The 15,111-nt window shown below is 30.3% G+C and overlaps 2 protein-coding genes across 2 annotated transcripts; both read left to right on the top strand.

Annotated features, from left to right (window-relative positions):
• Positions 1–1,779: 1,779 nt before the first annotated feature.
• LOC108568181 (protein slowmo) lies at positions 1,780–3,903 on the top strand. The gene is made up of 3 exons (XM_017929120.1): positions 1,780–2,005; positions 2,086–2,251; positions 3,158–3,903. Exons 1-3 carry the CDS (start codon positions 1,974–1,976, stop codon positions 3,626–3,628), a joined length of 669 nt encoding a protein of 222 aa, XP_017784609.1. The 5' UTR covers positions 1,780–1,973; the 3' UTR covers positions 3,629–3,903.
• Positions 3,904–7,962: 4,059 nt separating this feature from the next.
• LOC108568180 (diacylglycerol O-acyltransferase 1) lies at positions 7,963–13,444 on the top strand. The gene is made up of 9 exons (XM_017929119.1): positions 7,963–8,246; positions 8,341–8,483; positions 11,719–11,847; positions 11,902–11,996; positions 12,052–12,210; positions 12,266–12,418; positions 12,477–12,781; positions 12,838–13,110; positions 13,170–13,444. Exons 1-9 carry the CDS (start codon positions 8,118–8,120, stop codon positions 13,401–13,403), a joined length of 1,620 nt encoding a protein of 539 aa, XP_017784608.1. The 5' UTR covers positions 7,963–8,117; the 3' UTR covers positions 13,404–13,444.
• Positions 13,445–15,111: the final 1,667 nt, after the last annotated feature.

Below are 15,111 nucleotides of genomic sequence, written 5' to 3'. Positions count from 1 at the left end.
ATTCCAAGTATAAATATCAAATAGGATTGTAAAGAATTAGATAATAAAAACAACAAAAATTAACAAAAGAAACATTAGTTTAAAAAAAGAAAGATGTAACAAAATATTATATTAAAAATTTCTAATAAAAAAAAACAAGTTTATCTGTATTCAGCAAGATAACGCTAAACCATTATATTATGTGAGTCAATACACAACTGACAAAACGCAAGTGAATGTACGAATATTGATCAATTGAAATCAATATTTCTTTATAATTTATCCCAAACTCACGCAATTTAAAAATGCATGCCTTTTTTACGGCCTAGTATTGGAATCAATTGTTATGAAACAAACCCCCCAGTGTTTTTGGTCGTATAATGAAATATTGTGAGCCGTAACTTGAAAAAATGCTATAAATTAAAAAAGGCAGTTATAGCGAAACAGCATATAAAAGGCGGTCGTATAGCGAGGTATATAGGTGTATCATATTTTGATAGTTCAAACATCAAGGTAGATAGTGGATGATAATTTTATTAATTCACAAATTATTTTGAATGATTGATCATTATATTTTATATTAAATTTAGTATATTGATTTTTTTTAGGAAAATGTATTATTAAAAGAATTTGACTTTACTTATGTTATCAGCTTGAAAAATACATATTATATTAGACATTATTTTATCATTATTTCCTATTGTGATTTATGCAAAATTGTATACATTAGTCTTAACTATGTTTGCTTATTTTCCAAATTGGCCATTGACGAGTTCAAAAGTGGACAAATTGTCTCTGTTCTTAATGTATGATTATATTTGACCCGAGTTGATATATGGTTTACTCATCCATAAATTATTTATATCAGGCGATTATTTTTCATTAGACGAAATACTTCTTGGTTGTAAAGTTTTCATCAACAACAAATAAACACTACTTACTGTCGATTGAAAGCCTGATGTGTAATGATTTGTACATTTGTTTTGGCTTCTACGTTAAGATTCTTGTTCAAATGCAGTCGATTTGTAACAATTAACCCATTTGATTTGGTAGATCATAAAATTAAGAGTAAATTAATTAACCATATTCTATTCAAATTACCCAACATTCTTCTCATCAAATCGGAGATAATAACGTGATAATAGTAAATAATAATAACTAATTGTCCCAATATTTGGAATATTTAGTGCCAGAAATATTTAAATTTCAATTTATATCATTATTAAAATGTTATTTTTTCATATTTTACTGCCTGTCCTATATTCTCGTGTCTTGTATCGTTGGGAAAATTTGGCATATGTCCGGGCAAATTTTAATAAATTAATACAGGTCTTTTTAATGTTAAATTCATATCGTGCACCGAGCGGCCTGGAAACTAGCACCCGGACCTGCTTAGCACAACTTTGACATTTTCATTTTAAGTATGATATAAAAGTATATTATATTTATTATCTTCATCGTTCCAATTTCAGTATATGTATTTTTGAAGTACATACATTTATATTTATAGCATAAATTTAAACAACAGAGATTTCTTTATTCTAGTTCCTAAGTGTCATTGCAGATGTCGCAGTAATAATAAGCTCAGTAGAATATATTGCCAATAGATGGTAGCGTATTAAAATTACGAGAAAATGGTGTACAATATTAAAATTTAAAAAAAAAATATTATAATTTAAAATTACGGTATGCATTTTATTGAGTTTTAAGAAATAATTTACATGATAATGTCAATTAGTTAATTAAGCTTTTTTTTCTGAGTTTGGAATTCGCAGTGCTACCATGCGCAGGCAATTGTAAAACTAAAACGTCAAACATAGTTTCGCTACGAGCTATCCTGTATCCTTCTGTCGGTCTGATTGGGTCTGATGGTCTGAAGGCTTTAGTTTCGAGCAGGCTGGATATTTGTGGGTCCTAAAACGATTTATTTTTGCCGTTAATAGTACGAGTAGTTTCCAATCTTTGATTTTTGTTTTGTTACGTTATATCTGACAATGAAAATTTGGACTAGTGAGCATACATTTAAGTGAGTCACAATTGGAATTTCCTTTTGTGTTGGATAATATGCTTGTGTACATCCAAATAGTAATAAGTATTGTGTTTTAGTCATCCATGGGAAACAGTTGCCACTGCAGCATGGAGGAAGTACCCCAACCCACATAACCCAGCTGTGATAGGAACTGATGTTGTCGAAAGGACAGTTGTTGATGGGGTACTTCACACACATAGACTAGTTAGCACAAAGTGGTACTTTCCTAAGTGGACACAAGCTGTAAGTATATATATTTTATTAAATGCAATTGATTTAGTCTTAATAGTAATAATTGAATAAAAAATAGTTATATAATTAACAGTTAAATGTTCTATGTATTGTATATTACATAGCAGAAGTTATTTATATTTATAAAACAATTAAACAAGATATTTTGATTATTGTTTTATCTCAAAATCAAATTATATTGGTTTTTACCATGAACTGAATATTGTAGAATGTACTTAAATATTATTTGAGGACAACTGTCAGGAGCTCTGTTACTTATTGTTAATTCAGTACAGTTAAATGAATAATTTGAAGCATTATGAACATACTTTGATAAATTTAAAATTTTGCAATTTTAATGATCATCACAGATAGCCCACAAGTTATCTTTTGCAATTTTTGTTATAAACCGATCTTATCCTCGTGATGCACGTTTGAATGTTGCGCATGTGGTTGGATTGCGCGCAAATCAAATTCCATTGTATAATGTACTTTGAACTATGACGGACTTTATGACGAACTCATACTTTGGATATTAATGCAATCATTATTTTTTATTACGTGTGATTGACTCTTTTTATAAAAAAATTTCTGGCCTGGCTATAACCTTGGCAGCGGCCAAAACGTGTATATAATTATTTATATTGTCTACATAGTGACGTTCATTAGAAGGTCGGAAATTTCTGATGCGCTTGCCAAAGAAATTTATGTAATTCCCATAGGAAAGTAACACATTTTCAGAGGATAAATAAATTATTAGGCGATATTTTTAAAAGTATGGATTTATATCTCATTCAGACAGTTCCTTTATGTAATTATGACCTTTGATTTGGCCATTGACCTCGGTATAAATATTTTTTAATGAAAGCAAAGTTTTAATTATTATTAAGTTTTCTGTATATTTTTTTTATATTATAGTTGATCGGTTCTGCGAAAGTTTGCTATGCAAGTGAAAAGTCTCAAGTGAATCCAAACAACAGGGAAATGATACTGAACACAATTAATTTGACCTTCTGCCGACACATAGCCGTGAACGAGACTCTAAAATACGTCCCTCACCCCGGAGATCCAGAGAAGACGCTGTTGAAGCAGGAAGCAGTGGTTACAGTGAAAGGTGTACCATTAAATAATTACATGGAGGACATTCTTACAAATAAAATCTCCCTTAACGCCGGTAAAGGTCGCCAGGCTATGGAATGGGTGATAAGCAAACTGGACTCTGAAGTGAAAGGTATTGCCAGCAGCAATCTCATCCATCAAACCAAGAAATCGTTGGATGACATTACAACTAGTGCGAAAAAATCTATGGACGATATTTCGTTGAAGGCTATGAAGAGTTTAGACGATATACACAACTTGGCGAATTCACCTAACCATCAAGAGATTTAGGTTTTTATGAATTTTCTAGACAATCCCTTTATAAACAATTTCTTCATTCATACCTTTAACAAAATCGAGTACTTTAGCATTTATAAATTATTCAACATCCCAAGGCAAATTGTACAATGCAATAAAAGTGAAGAGTATGTTAATTTATTTAGTTTAGTACTATTTATTAAAAAAACTTCACAGAGTATGTAGTATGTTTTCAAATTGTCCACCTTTTGTTTTCTGTGTAATATAATTCAAATTTATAAATTAAAAACAGAATACAATACTTTATAATGCAATTTTAGATGCTATGAACCTATTTTATAAAAAGAAGAGAAAAAAAAAACATTCCTTTATAAATATATAATGTACAGAATGTTGAAATTTATAAATTAAAAAAAAATAGTTTGAAACTAAATGCAAATAATAAAATAAAAACACTCAATGCAAGTAGTGCACATTTATCTACACACCATTCTCAATCATTGATCAAAGAAGCGAACAAACGCTTATATTGGGAGCTCCAACTCATTGCTCCTGAACCGGGTATACCACTTTTGTATGACGCGACCCGTAGTTGCAGATGCCCTATAGAGTAGTTGTTGTTAACTACTACTTTTCGGGGCCTGCTGGCCCATCATCTAGTATCATAATAATCATGAATATTCATTTTAATAATAATTTATTGACCAGACAGTAATTATAAACAACAAAAACGTATATTTTATAATGTAATATCAATAATAATAATAAGCATATAATAACAATTCTGATTTTTTTTAACATATATTAACAAAAATAATTAAGAGGGCTATCGTCCAGGAACATAAATTTAATTATATGAAAAAAAAATACATGTAAACAAATTATGAAGAGTGAGAAAGAAAAGAAGCAGCAGGGTTGGAACTAGGAGGGTTTTAATCATGGGATGGGATGGATATGTGGGTTTCGAGGGGCACATAATTTAGAGAGGGAGGCGATATTGGATTCTTTGAATTTAAATTTTACGGAGAGGGAAGGTATCGCTTTATATAACTACTAGGTATAATCATTATTAATAAATCTGAAAACTAAATTTATAATAATATTTAATATAATCGTCAATTGCTTTACTCAATGCTATTCGTTTTAATGTTGACCATTGCAAATGGCAATAAATTGCACCATTTTTTTTGTCTTGAAAAGTAAAATCAAACTTAAATCCTTTATCACAGTGTCATCGTGGGTTGGTGATAAATTGGTATTATCACTGTTATTATAAGGATCTACAATTCATAATTTTCTGCTATCAAGTTCATTATTTGGAAAATATTTGTTAAATTTGATAATAATTTGGAAACATTTCGAAAACATTCTGTTTTTCTAATCCATTTACGAAGTTTCATTATCATCGACTCTGATATTGTCTCTCATGGAAAACATGTGTTTCTTTCCTTGTATACATCTAGTTGGTTTAGAATGGGAAAGATGTCTGCCAAGTAACAAAAAGTTTTGCAATCCAATTTTTCTTTTCGAAATAAATGGCCAAATTTGATTTTTTATCATTTAGCAATATTTCATGGCAATATGCCGCACAGATGTGAAATGCAATGAACAAAAAACTACTTTATCAACTACTCTGTTAGTAATTAAAATATTTCTAACAAATTACCCCGGTTAAGAATCGCTGCAATAGAGTCTAGATTAGAGATTCCCAAAGTGGTCGATGATAGTGGATCTCAACATACACTGATAGTACCTACCAACCTATTTACTTACATTATACTATCTTATAATATAAAGACATATACATTATTTATAAAAGTACCTATGAAGTAAAAAAATATTATATATGTTTATAAAATTGTGTAAGTTGTGTAAGTATGAACTTGTAAAAACCTGCACATAATGATATACCAGTATCATCTTGTTACAAGCAAACGCGCAGTCTCAGCGCAAAGATCTTAATAATTATAAGGATGACCCAATATTAATAATAAATTTACAAAAAATCAATATCAGGTAAGTATGGGCAAGGTGTCTACAACACAAAAAAGTTTGGGAACCTCTGGTCTAGATCAAGGGTTCCCAAACTGTGCGCCGCGGCGTCCAGGGACTCCATGATTGTGCTACAAGGGCGCCGCAAAAATCGAAGAAAAAACTACTATTAACATAAAGTTCGCCCTGAGATAGATCAATCTCTGATTTGGGGCACCGCGGAAAAAATCTGATATATTAAGGGTACCGTAAACCGAAAAAGTGTGTGAACCTCTGGTCTAGACAACGCATATCTTTTTGACCGCTTGCGTTTCTTTCTTTCGAAAATAATACTGCATGAAATGCTGAACATTCTATTTTTTTCTTCTATTTCGCTCTACATAAGTTCACAAACTAAATGGCAAAATAAAATAAAATGTAGCCACAACATTACACTACAACTTCGATATAAAAAATCACCGTCCAATGGGCGTCAACGTGTGCCCACCAAAATATGTAATTACTCAATATAATAATACTCCTGTCCTGAATTGACGATCCAATTTTTCTATTTTATTCTATGCAAATTTTACTACTCCATTTCAGATGTCTATAAGACATTTCCAAATGTGGAAATTCTTAAGAAAAAAAATAAAAAGGAAATCTAAAAACACAAAGAAACGGCAGAAATGGGACCAAAATCGTTGTTTTTCCTATTATACGAAAAACTTTAGAACTAGGTTAAGAAACTTTACACAGCTATTTTCAAGATACAATAATTACAAAATTACGCTATTCTTTTAAATTTTGAAAAACGGTAGATTGGTTATTGTCATCGAAAAAAATATAATTCATTAAAAAAATCATGATTTCAATTAATGTTTAAACTTCCTAGCTTTTTCAACAATGATCCTGTCATGTCCAAGAAAATGGTTTTTAATACACAATAATAGTAAATTTATAAAAATGTATAGCATATTCATATTGATAGGTTATTATTTATAAATTAACTTCTATATCTTTTCTCCTATCTAATGAATGACCAAATTTAAAGTTACAAATAAATTGGACATTTGCAACTAGATGATAGTTTGCCAAAACGATCTACTATAATCTTCAATTAGTATTAATGAACCATACGACGAGTCCAATTAATGCATGTGATGCATGTAGATCTGAACTAAATATAGATATTACGAAATTTAAATAATTATATTAAGAGCCAATTATTTATGCTATTGCCACATACAACTTTTGATTTAATTAATTTATTCAGTACAGTGGTAGCATTAAATAGATCGAAGAACTTTCATTCTTCCCGAGAAAGCTCTATGATTTTTGAACGCTAGCATCCAGATGTAGGATTGCCTTCAGTAATTGTTTCCAGTTATTCAATTTATTGTTTTTCTTTGTTATTTCATTTTTCCACAATAAATATAATATACAATACCTCGCATAGTGCACTTCCGATCAATGGAATTTTCAAAGAGCGAGAACTCGCAAACAGTCTCAAATCTAATACTAAAACGATGTACGAAACTAAATACAATAAAGAAATTTTTAAAACGTAATCTCCGATCAGTCCGATTTGAAAAAAAAAATAGATTTTCTAAAAACATAGTAGACGTCATTTTAATTAAATTTTATTTAGTTCCTTTCAAGTTATCCGGGATTACTTCGCAATTGCTGTACTTTGCTACTGAATATATACGAAATTATGCAATAAACTATAATTAAATTATAGAGTTAAACTAATTTCTTAACAATTTGCTTGTTCCTTGTATAAATTCGAGAGACTCCTTCGAGTAATCAATAGAAATTACAGGAAGCACAGTTATAATTATCATGGATTTAACCATACCATCTAGATCAGGGTTTCTCAAACTTTTCCTGCAACAAAACACTTCGTAAGTTCTGAAATTTTCACACAAAATAAACAAAGTATTATGTTTATTTTGTGGGGTAAGTAATAACACATAATAAATAAAATTTAAAAAATATAGAAAAACAATCATTATTTTTTTTTTATTTAAGAGATTTATATCAATTTATTTATTGACATAAATCTCTCCGGCTCTATTTCTACCCCTTTCGGGTTTAACAGCCACCACAAATTTTTGTTGATTTTCGGAATTGAACCAACGACTTTCGTATCAGATTTTTGTGATACAGGCGACTAATCATTATTTATTTAGTAATTATTTTATATCAGGTTTATTAACTTTTCGCGAAACATAGATTGGGAAACCTTGCACTAGATACCTGTATATTCGGTTGCATATGTGTATTAGAAAAGTAATTTATGACGACGGTGATGTCACTACTTACATCTTATCTTACATAGTTACATATTATTTTGGTTTACTCTACTCTTTGCATTATTATGCCAATAATTAATTCAAGGATAAATACTATACGACAGTCAATATGCACTTTAGATAAAGGTCCAAATATACAGATATGATTTCAATAAAATCTATTCTACCGAACAAACAACACGCGAGCTTCCTTTTCCAATATCCAATTAAACAAATAAAGCTCTCCTTGTTTAATGACCTTTTATCCCTTCCCAGCACATACTTACTGCACTCCCGCCGACTTCTTTGTAATTCAAACACTAAATACTATCGGCTGCTATCGTCGGTGGTCTTATCTCGAAGTGCGTTATCTGGTATTGAATGTACGTTATTTTTTAATATATACATTTATATATTTTGTCGATTCAGTACAATTTTAATTCACGCGTATGTCGGTCATGGTTTGTTTGATTTAAGACCACAAACTCTGTTCTGGAAGTTAAAATGATTGGAGAAAACGCTGGCGACGGTCTACGTTTGCGTCGTGCTCAAAGTGTTACAAGGGCAGAAGAAATACAGGCTGAAGAAAAAAAAGCGAGAAGATCACAACCAGACAAACCGTAAGTATGAGGTCATTTTACAAGGGTACCACAAATTTCTAAAAAATATTAATTAAAAATAAACATAACCTACGGCACGTTTCATATAAAAAAAAACAAACAAATAAATTCGTGGTTCGCTATTATACACAAATTTAATAGTGTTCGATTCTTCGTATTTTGCGGTATCAAAGAGTCCATCGTTCAATCATACACGTTTGGTATCGTGCTATATAGATATGAACGGATAGGGGTCCATATTTTGTTTTGAACTTGGACGCATGACAGAAACATGAAAAGTCACTCGAACCCTGTGCACTTGCTGTGATTAGATTATATAAATTAGTCTGCGCCTCATCCGTGTTTATTTGATGCTATCACAAACAAATAATACGTTGAAATATTTTTTTTTGTGATTTTTATGTTAAATTTAATTAATATATTTAATTATTATATTAATTTTTATGATAATAAGTTCAAATAAATCTAAATAAAGTCAAGTTTAGAAATGTAATTTAATTCAAGAAGGAAAATGTGTCAACATTAATTATTTCATTAAATTGCAATATTTCTGTGCATGTAATTGTATAATTATGCATTCGTTAATCTACGGTCAAGGATAAAACTTTATATTATACTTTAAAATAAAAACAGTACATAGAGTACAGCAGCGGTTCTCAATATTTCATATTTTTAGTCCCCCTTTCTTACTTGAATACCTTTGCGTTTTTTTTTACTGTAGTTTCTTATAGAAATAATCTTCCAATAGAAAGGGAGCTCAGAGTGACTATCTCGAATATAAAACCAAACCTGGACAGTCTGTGTAATTCAGTGTGTTTTAATTATATTTTAAATTTACAAAAAAATATGTCTTATGCCATGTCGTTCATTTCGTTTATTTCACGCTCCCTCGTCAAATTACGGCGTGCACCACATTTTGAAAACCCCTGGAGTACAGAACATTTGAATTTTGAATGATATTCGTATTTCTTTTACAATAATTATTTCAAGACAGTTTTTTTCAATCATTTATTTTATGTTTATTAACAAACGAATGAAATAATGTATGCAGATTTGTTCAATTAGAGTTCCAGTTCTCAATGTGTTTCTAATTGGTTAAGTTGAGATTTATATAACTATTAAAAAGCGTTACAAATTTACCAAAAATAGATAAACTTATGTCAGCAAAAATGAGTACTAAATAATATTTTTAATAATGCGTAAGAAACGTATTCCTCCATGTAAATACAGTGGAACTTCGCTTAACGAGCAAAATGAATTATAAGAAAAATGACTCGCTTAATGAGCAACGTTTCGCATAACGAGTGATGATGAGAAGAGAAATTATTTTTAAAACTTGTGAACACATATTATGTGTATTTTTGAATATATTAACCATCTTCAATTTTCATTGTCATCTTTGTTTAAAGCGGATTATACTCCACCAAGTGCCCGAATTGGTGCAAGTAATATAAATAAATATGAACTCACTTCACCGTGTGTGAATTGGAAAACAGTTTGTGATCATAAAATTTCCAAACTTGTGTTCAAACATGTTATTTATGTTTTTTTGTGCAAAATTTAATAGCATTTGCATGTCTCCTAATAAAAAGCCAAAGAATAAAAAGAACCATAGATATGAAAAGCAAAATCATTAAAAATCGAGACCAAGTTATACTTTTTTTTATTCCGGAAAGGAACGCATTATCGTAATTTACATTAGTTTATATGGGAAAACGTGTTTCACTATACGAGTAAAAATCCGGAAATTTTGGAACGGATTAAACTCGTTAAGCGAGGTTCCACTGTATAGTGTGCGTCTGCTACATCATTTTTAAAACTTGTGTACACATATTATGTGTATTTTTGAATATGTTTCACTATACGAGTATTTCACTGTACGAGTAAAAATGCGGTAATTTTGGAACGGTTTAAATTCGTTAAGCGAGGTTCCACTGTATATGTATTTGTATAATATTATGAAGTATAGTAGCTTCATACATCTAATTACATACAAAATTTGACGAATTTTAAAGCTGTCGAGGATCGTCGTTCTACTATATTACCATTAAAGAAATGACATACCTCGCTTTATGTCCTAGATACGTTCCGGAAAAGTTGCCCGTAATGCGAAAACTGTATATCGAATCAATTATTTTGATACATTGCAGTTTTTCGTATATCACGAAACATTGTGGGCCGTAAAACGAAAAAGTGCCATAATTAAAAAAGGACATTGTGTACTTGTTTTTGTGTCTAGGAAATTTAAATGATACAATATTTTCAGGTATGTCGTATTTAAAGTCGAGTGGAAAAGTTTTTGTTATAAATAATACCCGGGGAACTTTTTTACCTATTACCAAAAAGATATTTAATTCAACCGCTCTCACAACCGTTCTGACATATTGCTCCCCCGTTTTCACTTTTTTTTCTCGGATATTAGACCCCCCACTCTCACATTCTATTAAGTTGCCCTCATCTCATGTTTTTAGCCGGGGCCTCAAAATCCAAAGGACGGCCCTGATTGACACCAGCTGCCACTGGTTATTTGTACTACATTCCCATTACGTCGTTGACCATATTTGTGTGGCATAACAATAATGTGCTTAATTTCAAGATAGTAATTAGACTTTTTTTCTTAAAGATAAAGTTTATGCGAAAACTCCAGAGAAAATTCAAACCCTCACATAAAATAAATCTTTATATCAAGCAAGAGTAAATACAAAAAATGAAACTAGATTTACATTTTTATTAACAAATAAAAATTCTAAAGTTCACTAGAATGTACCTCAACTTAATGTTTCAAATAAATATTTAAATATTAAAACAATCTAATATTTGTCGTTTGACGAATTGATAATTTTGATGAAATAACTGGATTTTCAAATTGTCATAGTTTATATGCTTAATATTATTTTGTGTAGCAATGAATGAATAATATTGTTCATTTCATACATATTTTTCTAGATAATGGTTGATTTTCGTAATTTGATACAATTCTATTGAACAATGTGATTCGATAAATTAAATGAATCGTACTTTCAGGCATTTGTAGTAGAAATAATGTTAATAGAGCAAAGTATTATTTAGTTATTATTATAATTGTTGTAATTGGTTTCATTTATAATTGCATTTGATTTTGTTTTATTTTTATATTATTATATAAAAAAGTTTAATTTTGTTCTTTTTTATTGTTGCAATAAATTATTATTGTTAGTTATATTAGTGATATTACTTTATATTGTTATATTTTTAGATGCCATCGACCTCAAGATTCGCTATTTTCGTGGACTTCCGGGTTCGACAATTTTACCGGTTTTGTCAACTGGGCCTTCCTTCTACTCTCAATGGGTGGATTCAGACTACTTCTAGAAAACTTTATTAAGTAATATCGAAAATCTTAAAAAAGAAGAAAAAAGAAAAAATATTTTTCTTATAGGTATGGCATCCGAGTCGATCCGATACAATGGTTCTATGTATTCACCGGAATGGACAGCGGAAGTTCCGATCATCCGACATTAATTTTACTCTTATGTATAAATCATTAATTTTATTTGTTGCCAGAATTTACAGTTTATTTCTCTTTTAGACATATTAGTTCCTATCACTTTATGTTTGATTACCGAGAAAGGTCTGGCAGTTGAAATAATCCCTGTTTCTTTAGGAATGATATCACACGTCGTAAATTTATTGGTTCTGGTTTTAATTCCAATGGTTTCCATCCATGTTCGAGACGGATTTGGATTAAGTAATTATATGCAACAGGAGATTTCAGATTCAACTAAAAATAATTACTTTTTTAGTCGGTGCTTCCATGGTCAGTTTCCTGTACAGTGTAATATTTTTGAAACTGTGGTCTTACGTTCAAGTTAACAGTTGGTGCAGAAATAAGCAGCGCGGAGTTAACAATAACACACTCAGGCGTCAATCATTGTCATTCAGTAGTTTACCTAAAAGTAAAAATAAATTTATCGCAGCGTAGATTACCTTATATTAATTATTCCTATGTTGCAGAGTCAGATAATGATGGAGAAAGTGAGCACATGGAGGTGCAATTAGTGCAATACCCAGATAATCTAAATTTAAAAGATTTGTTCTACTTTATCGCAGCTCCGACCCTGTGCTACGAACTAAATTTCCCTCGAACGCAAAGAATTAGGAAGCGTTTCCTGTTAAAGAGAATACTAGAAGTGATTATTGGCAGTCAACTGATGCTCGTTATCATTCAACAGTATATTATCCCATCCGTCAAAAACTCTTTGATTCCTTTCAGCAATATGGATGTGACAAAAGCAACTGAAAGACTATTGAAATTAGCTGTAACACTGCCTTCAGTTCAACATTTAGTTCATATAATTTAATATATTTTTTTTAGATTCCAAATCATTTATTATGGCTGTGCATGTTCTATATAACGTTCCATTCGTTTTTAAATTTGGTTGGCGAATTGATGCATTTCGCCGATAGAAAGTTTTATTCCGATTGGTGGAACGCTAATAACATTGATAGTTTCTGGCGTTCTTGGAATTTACCGGTCCATAGATGGGCTGTACGTCACTTATACATCCCACTGGTTGGAATGGGATATCCGAAAACTGTAGGAGGTTTAACAGTTTTCTTCGTTAGTGCGTTTTTCCATGAATACTTGGTAATATTAATATTAAAAAAATATTACTATATAATGTATTAATTAAACACTTGACGTAGGTGAGCGTTCCATTAAAAACTTTCAAGATTTGGGCCTTCATGGGAATGATGGCTCAAGTGCCTTTGTCACATATCTCCAAATTTATGGAAATTAAATGTGGTCCACGTTGGGGAAACGTCGTCGTTTGGGCTTCCTTGATCATTGGACAGCCTCTGTGCATAATGATTTACTATCACGACTACGTTATCACACACTATGGAAAAGCTTTAATGGAAGATTATAGTCATGTATAATTGCATTGGCTATTTATATTTTTATACATTATATAATATATCTTAATGCATTTGTATATGTATATATTTTATATTATTCATGTTATATTTTTAACTTAATCGATAAAATTAAGGAAACTGTTTTATATTATTTTTAGACTTTAACCTTACCTTGACACCTTATATTGTATTATAACATTATTCAAAAGATGTCTTTAATTATATATTAAAGATAATACATATTTTAAATAAAAAAATGAGAGAAAACAAAAAATGCATCCATAATATAAAGAATGCAAAGATTGTTAAAAAAAAACATAAGCATTATGTATAAATTAAAAGAAAAGAAGATATAATATTGTAACACGATAGCGCTCGTGTATATAAAAAATAAGATATACAAATTTTCAGCCGGCTAGGGCGTGAGTCCGTGACATGGGAAGGTTCAGGGCGCCACTTCCTTTTATCGAGAGGAAGAACTCTTATAATTGCTTTCTCAGATCAGCACATTTCTTCTCCGACGGTGGGCCTTAGCTCCTCTAGAGCACCAACACCGTCCTCTTGGAGATTATAAATATATATCAATATCTTCTTCACTGGAGACTTCAACCGTCTTCTTCCGCGGTTCGCTGCGGTCTCTCCGAATTTTGGAAACATAGTTGCAACGTGGAGCTGCAAGTGCGTTGTCTATTTTACCACGTTACAATATTTATTGTAACAAATCATAATACATACTCAAAAAAAACAAAATATATAATAATAAAATTAAAATAACAAATTGATCTGCTACAAAGGCTATAGATCCTGTCTTTCTGCCTTAACTTTTTATTTTATCTACAGACGACAATTTGTAATACTTAAAATTGTAGTTTTTATACAAATTCATTTCTTTTATTAAATAATTAGTTTTGGCCAGAAACATGAATTATAAATAAAGTAAAAAGAAATATATAAATTATAAACCCTAACGCGGACAGACAGCCCTTTGTATGTAAGTAACAATATATTCTGTTTATTATTAATATTATTAGTTGTTGATTATTTTAACAATATCCAACCTTGACAAAAGAGTTTTTTAATTGCAAATAATTATATTGTAGTCGCGTCTGTGCTACAGGTGTTCTGAGAAAATTAAAGAAAAACTACTATTAACATAAAGTTCGCCTTGAGATAGACCAATGTTTTGAATTTGAGCGCCGAAAACCGAAGTTTGGGAAACACTTTCTGATAACTTTTCTGATTTTTTTTTTCGAGAAAATGATGAGAAATAAAATGAGATGAATAATTGAAATATATATAAATCGTATGTACATAAATTAAAATTGTAATTGGGAAATAATATGTATACAAAATAGACAGAATAAAACAACACAAATTGTAATTATATTTCTGTGTTGGAAGACACATTCTATTCATTATGAAAGTCTACAAAGGAGCTCCAACATCTACAAATACTAATTCCTTCCAATTCAAACATTTTCGACAAACAAACGTTTTAAGGCCACTATAATTGTAGACCCCAAAATAAGAAGAACTTAATTATACATACCTCAGCAGAATACTCTTCCAATAGAACCAATATCACTAGCAGAAATTGTTACATACATAACATAAATATGCACATTAAACAAACTAAATCATTTGGATACGATCTTATTTATACCGAAGAAAAGTGTAATTCTGACCTACATAGTTGCACAAATAATAATAATTCAAAAATCAGGAAAAC

This window comes from Nicrophorus vespilloides, unplaced genomic scaffold, assembly GCF_001412225.1.
Source record: "Nicrophorus vespilloides isolate i.1.1-1 unplaced genomic scaffold, Nicve_v1.0, whole genome shotgun sequence".
Taxonomy (NCBI): Eukaryota; Metazoa; Arthropoda; class Insecta; order Coleoptera; family Silphidae; genus Nicrophorus; species Nicrophorus vespilloides.
The sequence above is the reverse complement of the archived record's forward strand: the minus strand, read 5'-3'. Positions and strand labels throughout refer to the sequence as shown.

Coding starts and splice junctions, on each gene's coding strand:
- LOC108568181 (XM_017929120.1), top strand. CDS start 1,974: ATGAAAATTTGGACTAGTGAGCATACATTTAA. Junction 2,006..2,085: donor ACTAGTGAGCATACATTTAA/GTGAGTCACAAT, acceptor ATTGTGTTTTAG/TCATCCATGGGAAACAGTTG. Junction 2,252..3,157: donor TTCCTAAGTGGACACAAGCT/GTAAGTATATAT, acceptor TTTATATTATAG/TTGATCGGTTCTGCGAAAGT.
- LOC108568180 (XM_017929119.1), top strand. CDS start 8,118: ATGACCTTTTATCCCTTCCCAGCACATACTTACTGCACTCCCGCCGAC. Junction 11,997..12,051: donor GACATTAATTTTACTCTTAT/GTATAAATCATT, acceptor TTTCTCTTTTAG/ACATATTAGTTCCTATCACT. Junction 12,419..12,476: donor ATTCAGTAGTTTACCTAAAA/GTAAAAATAAAT, acceptor CCTATGTTGCAG/AGTCAGATAATGATGGAGAA.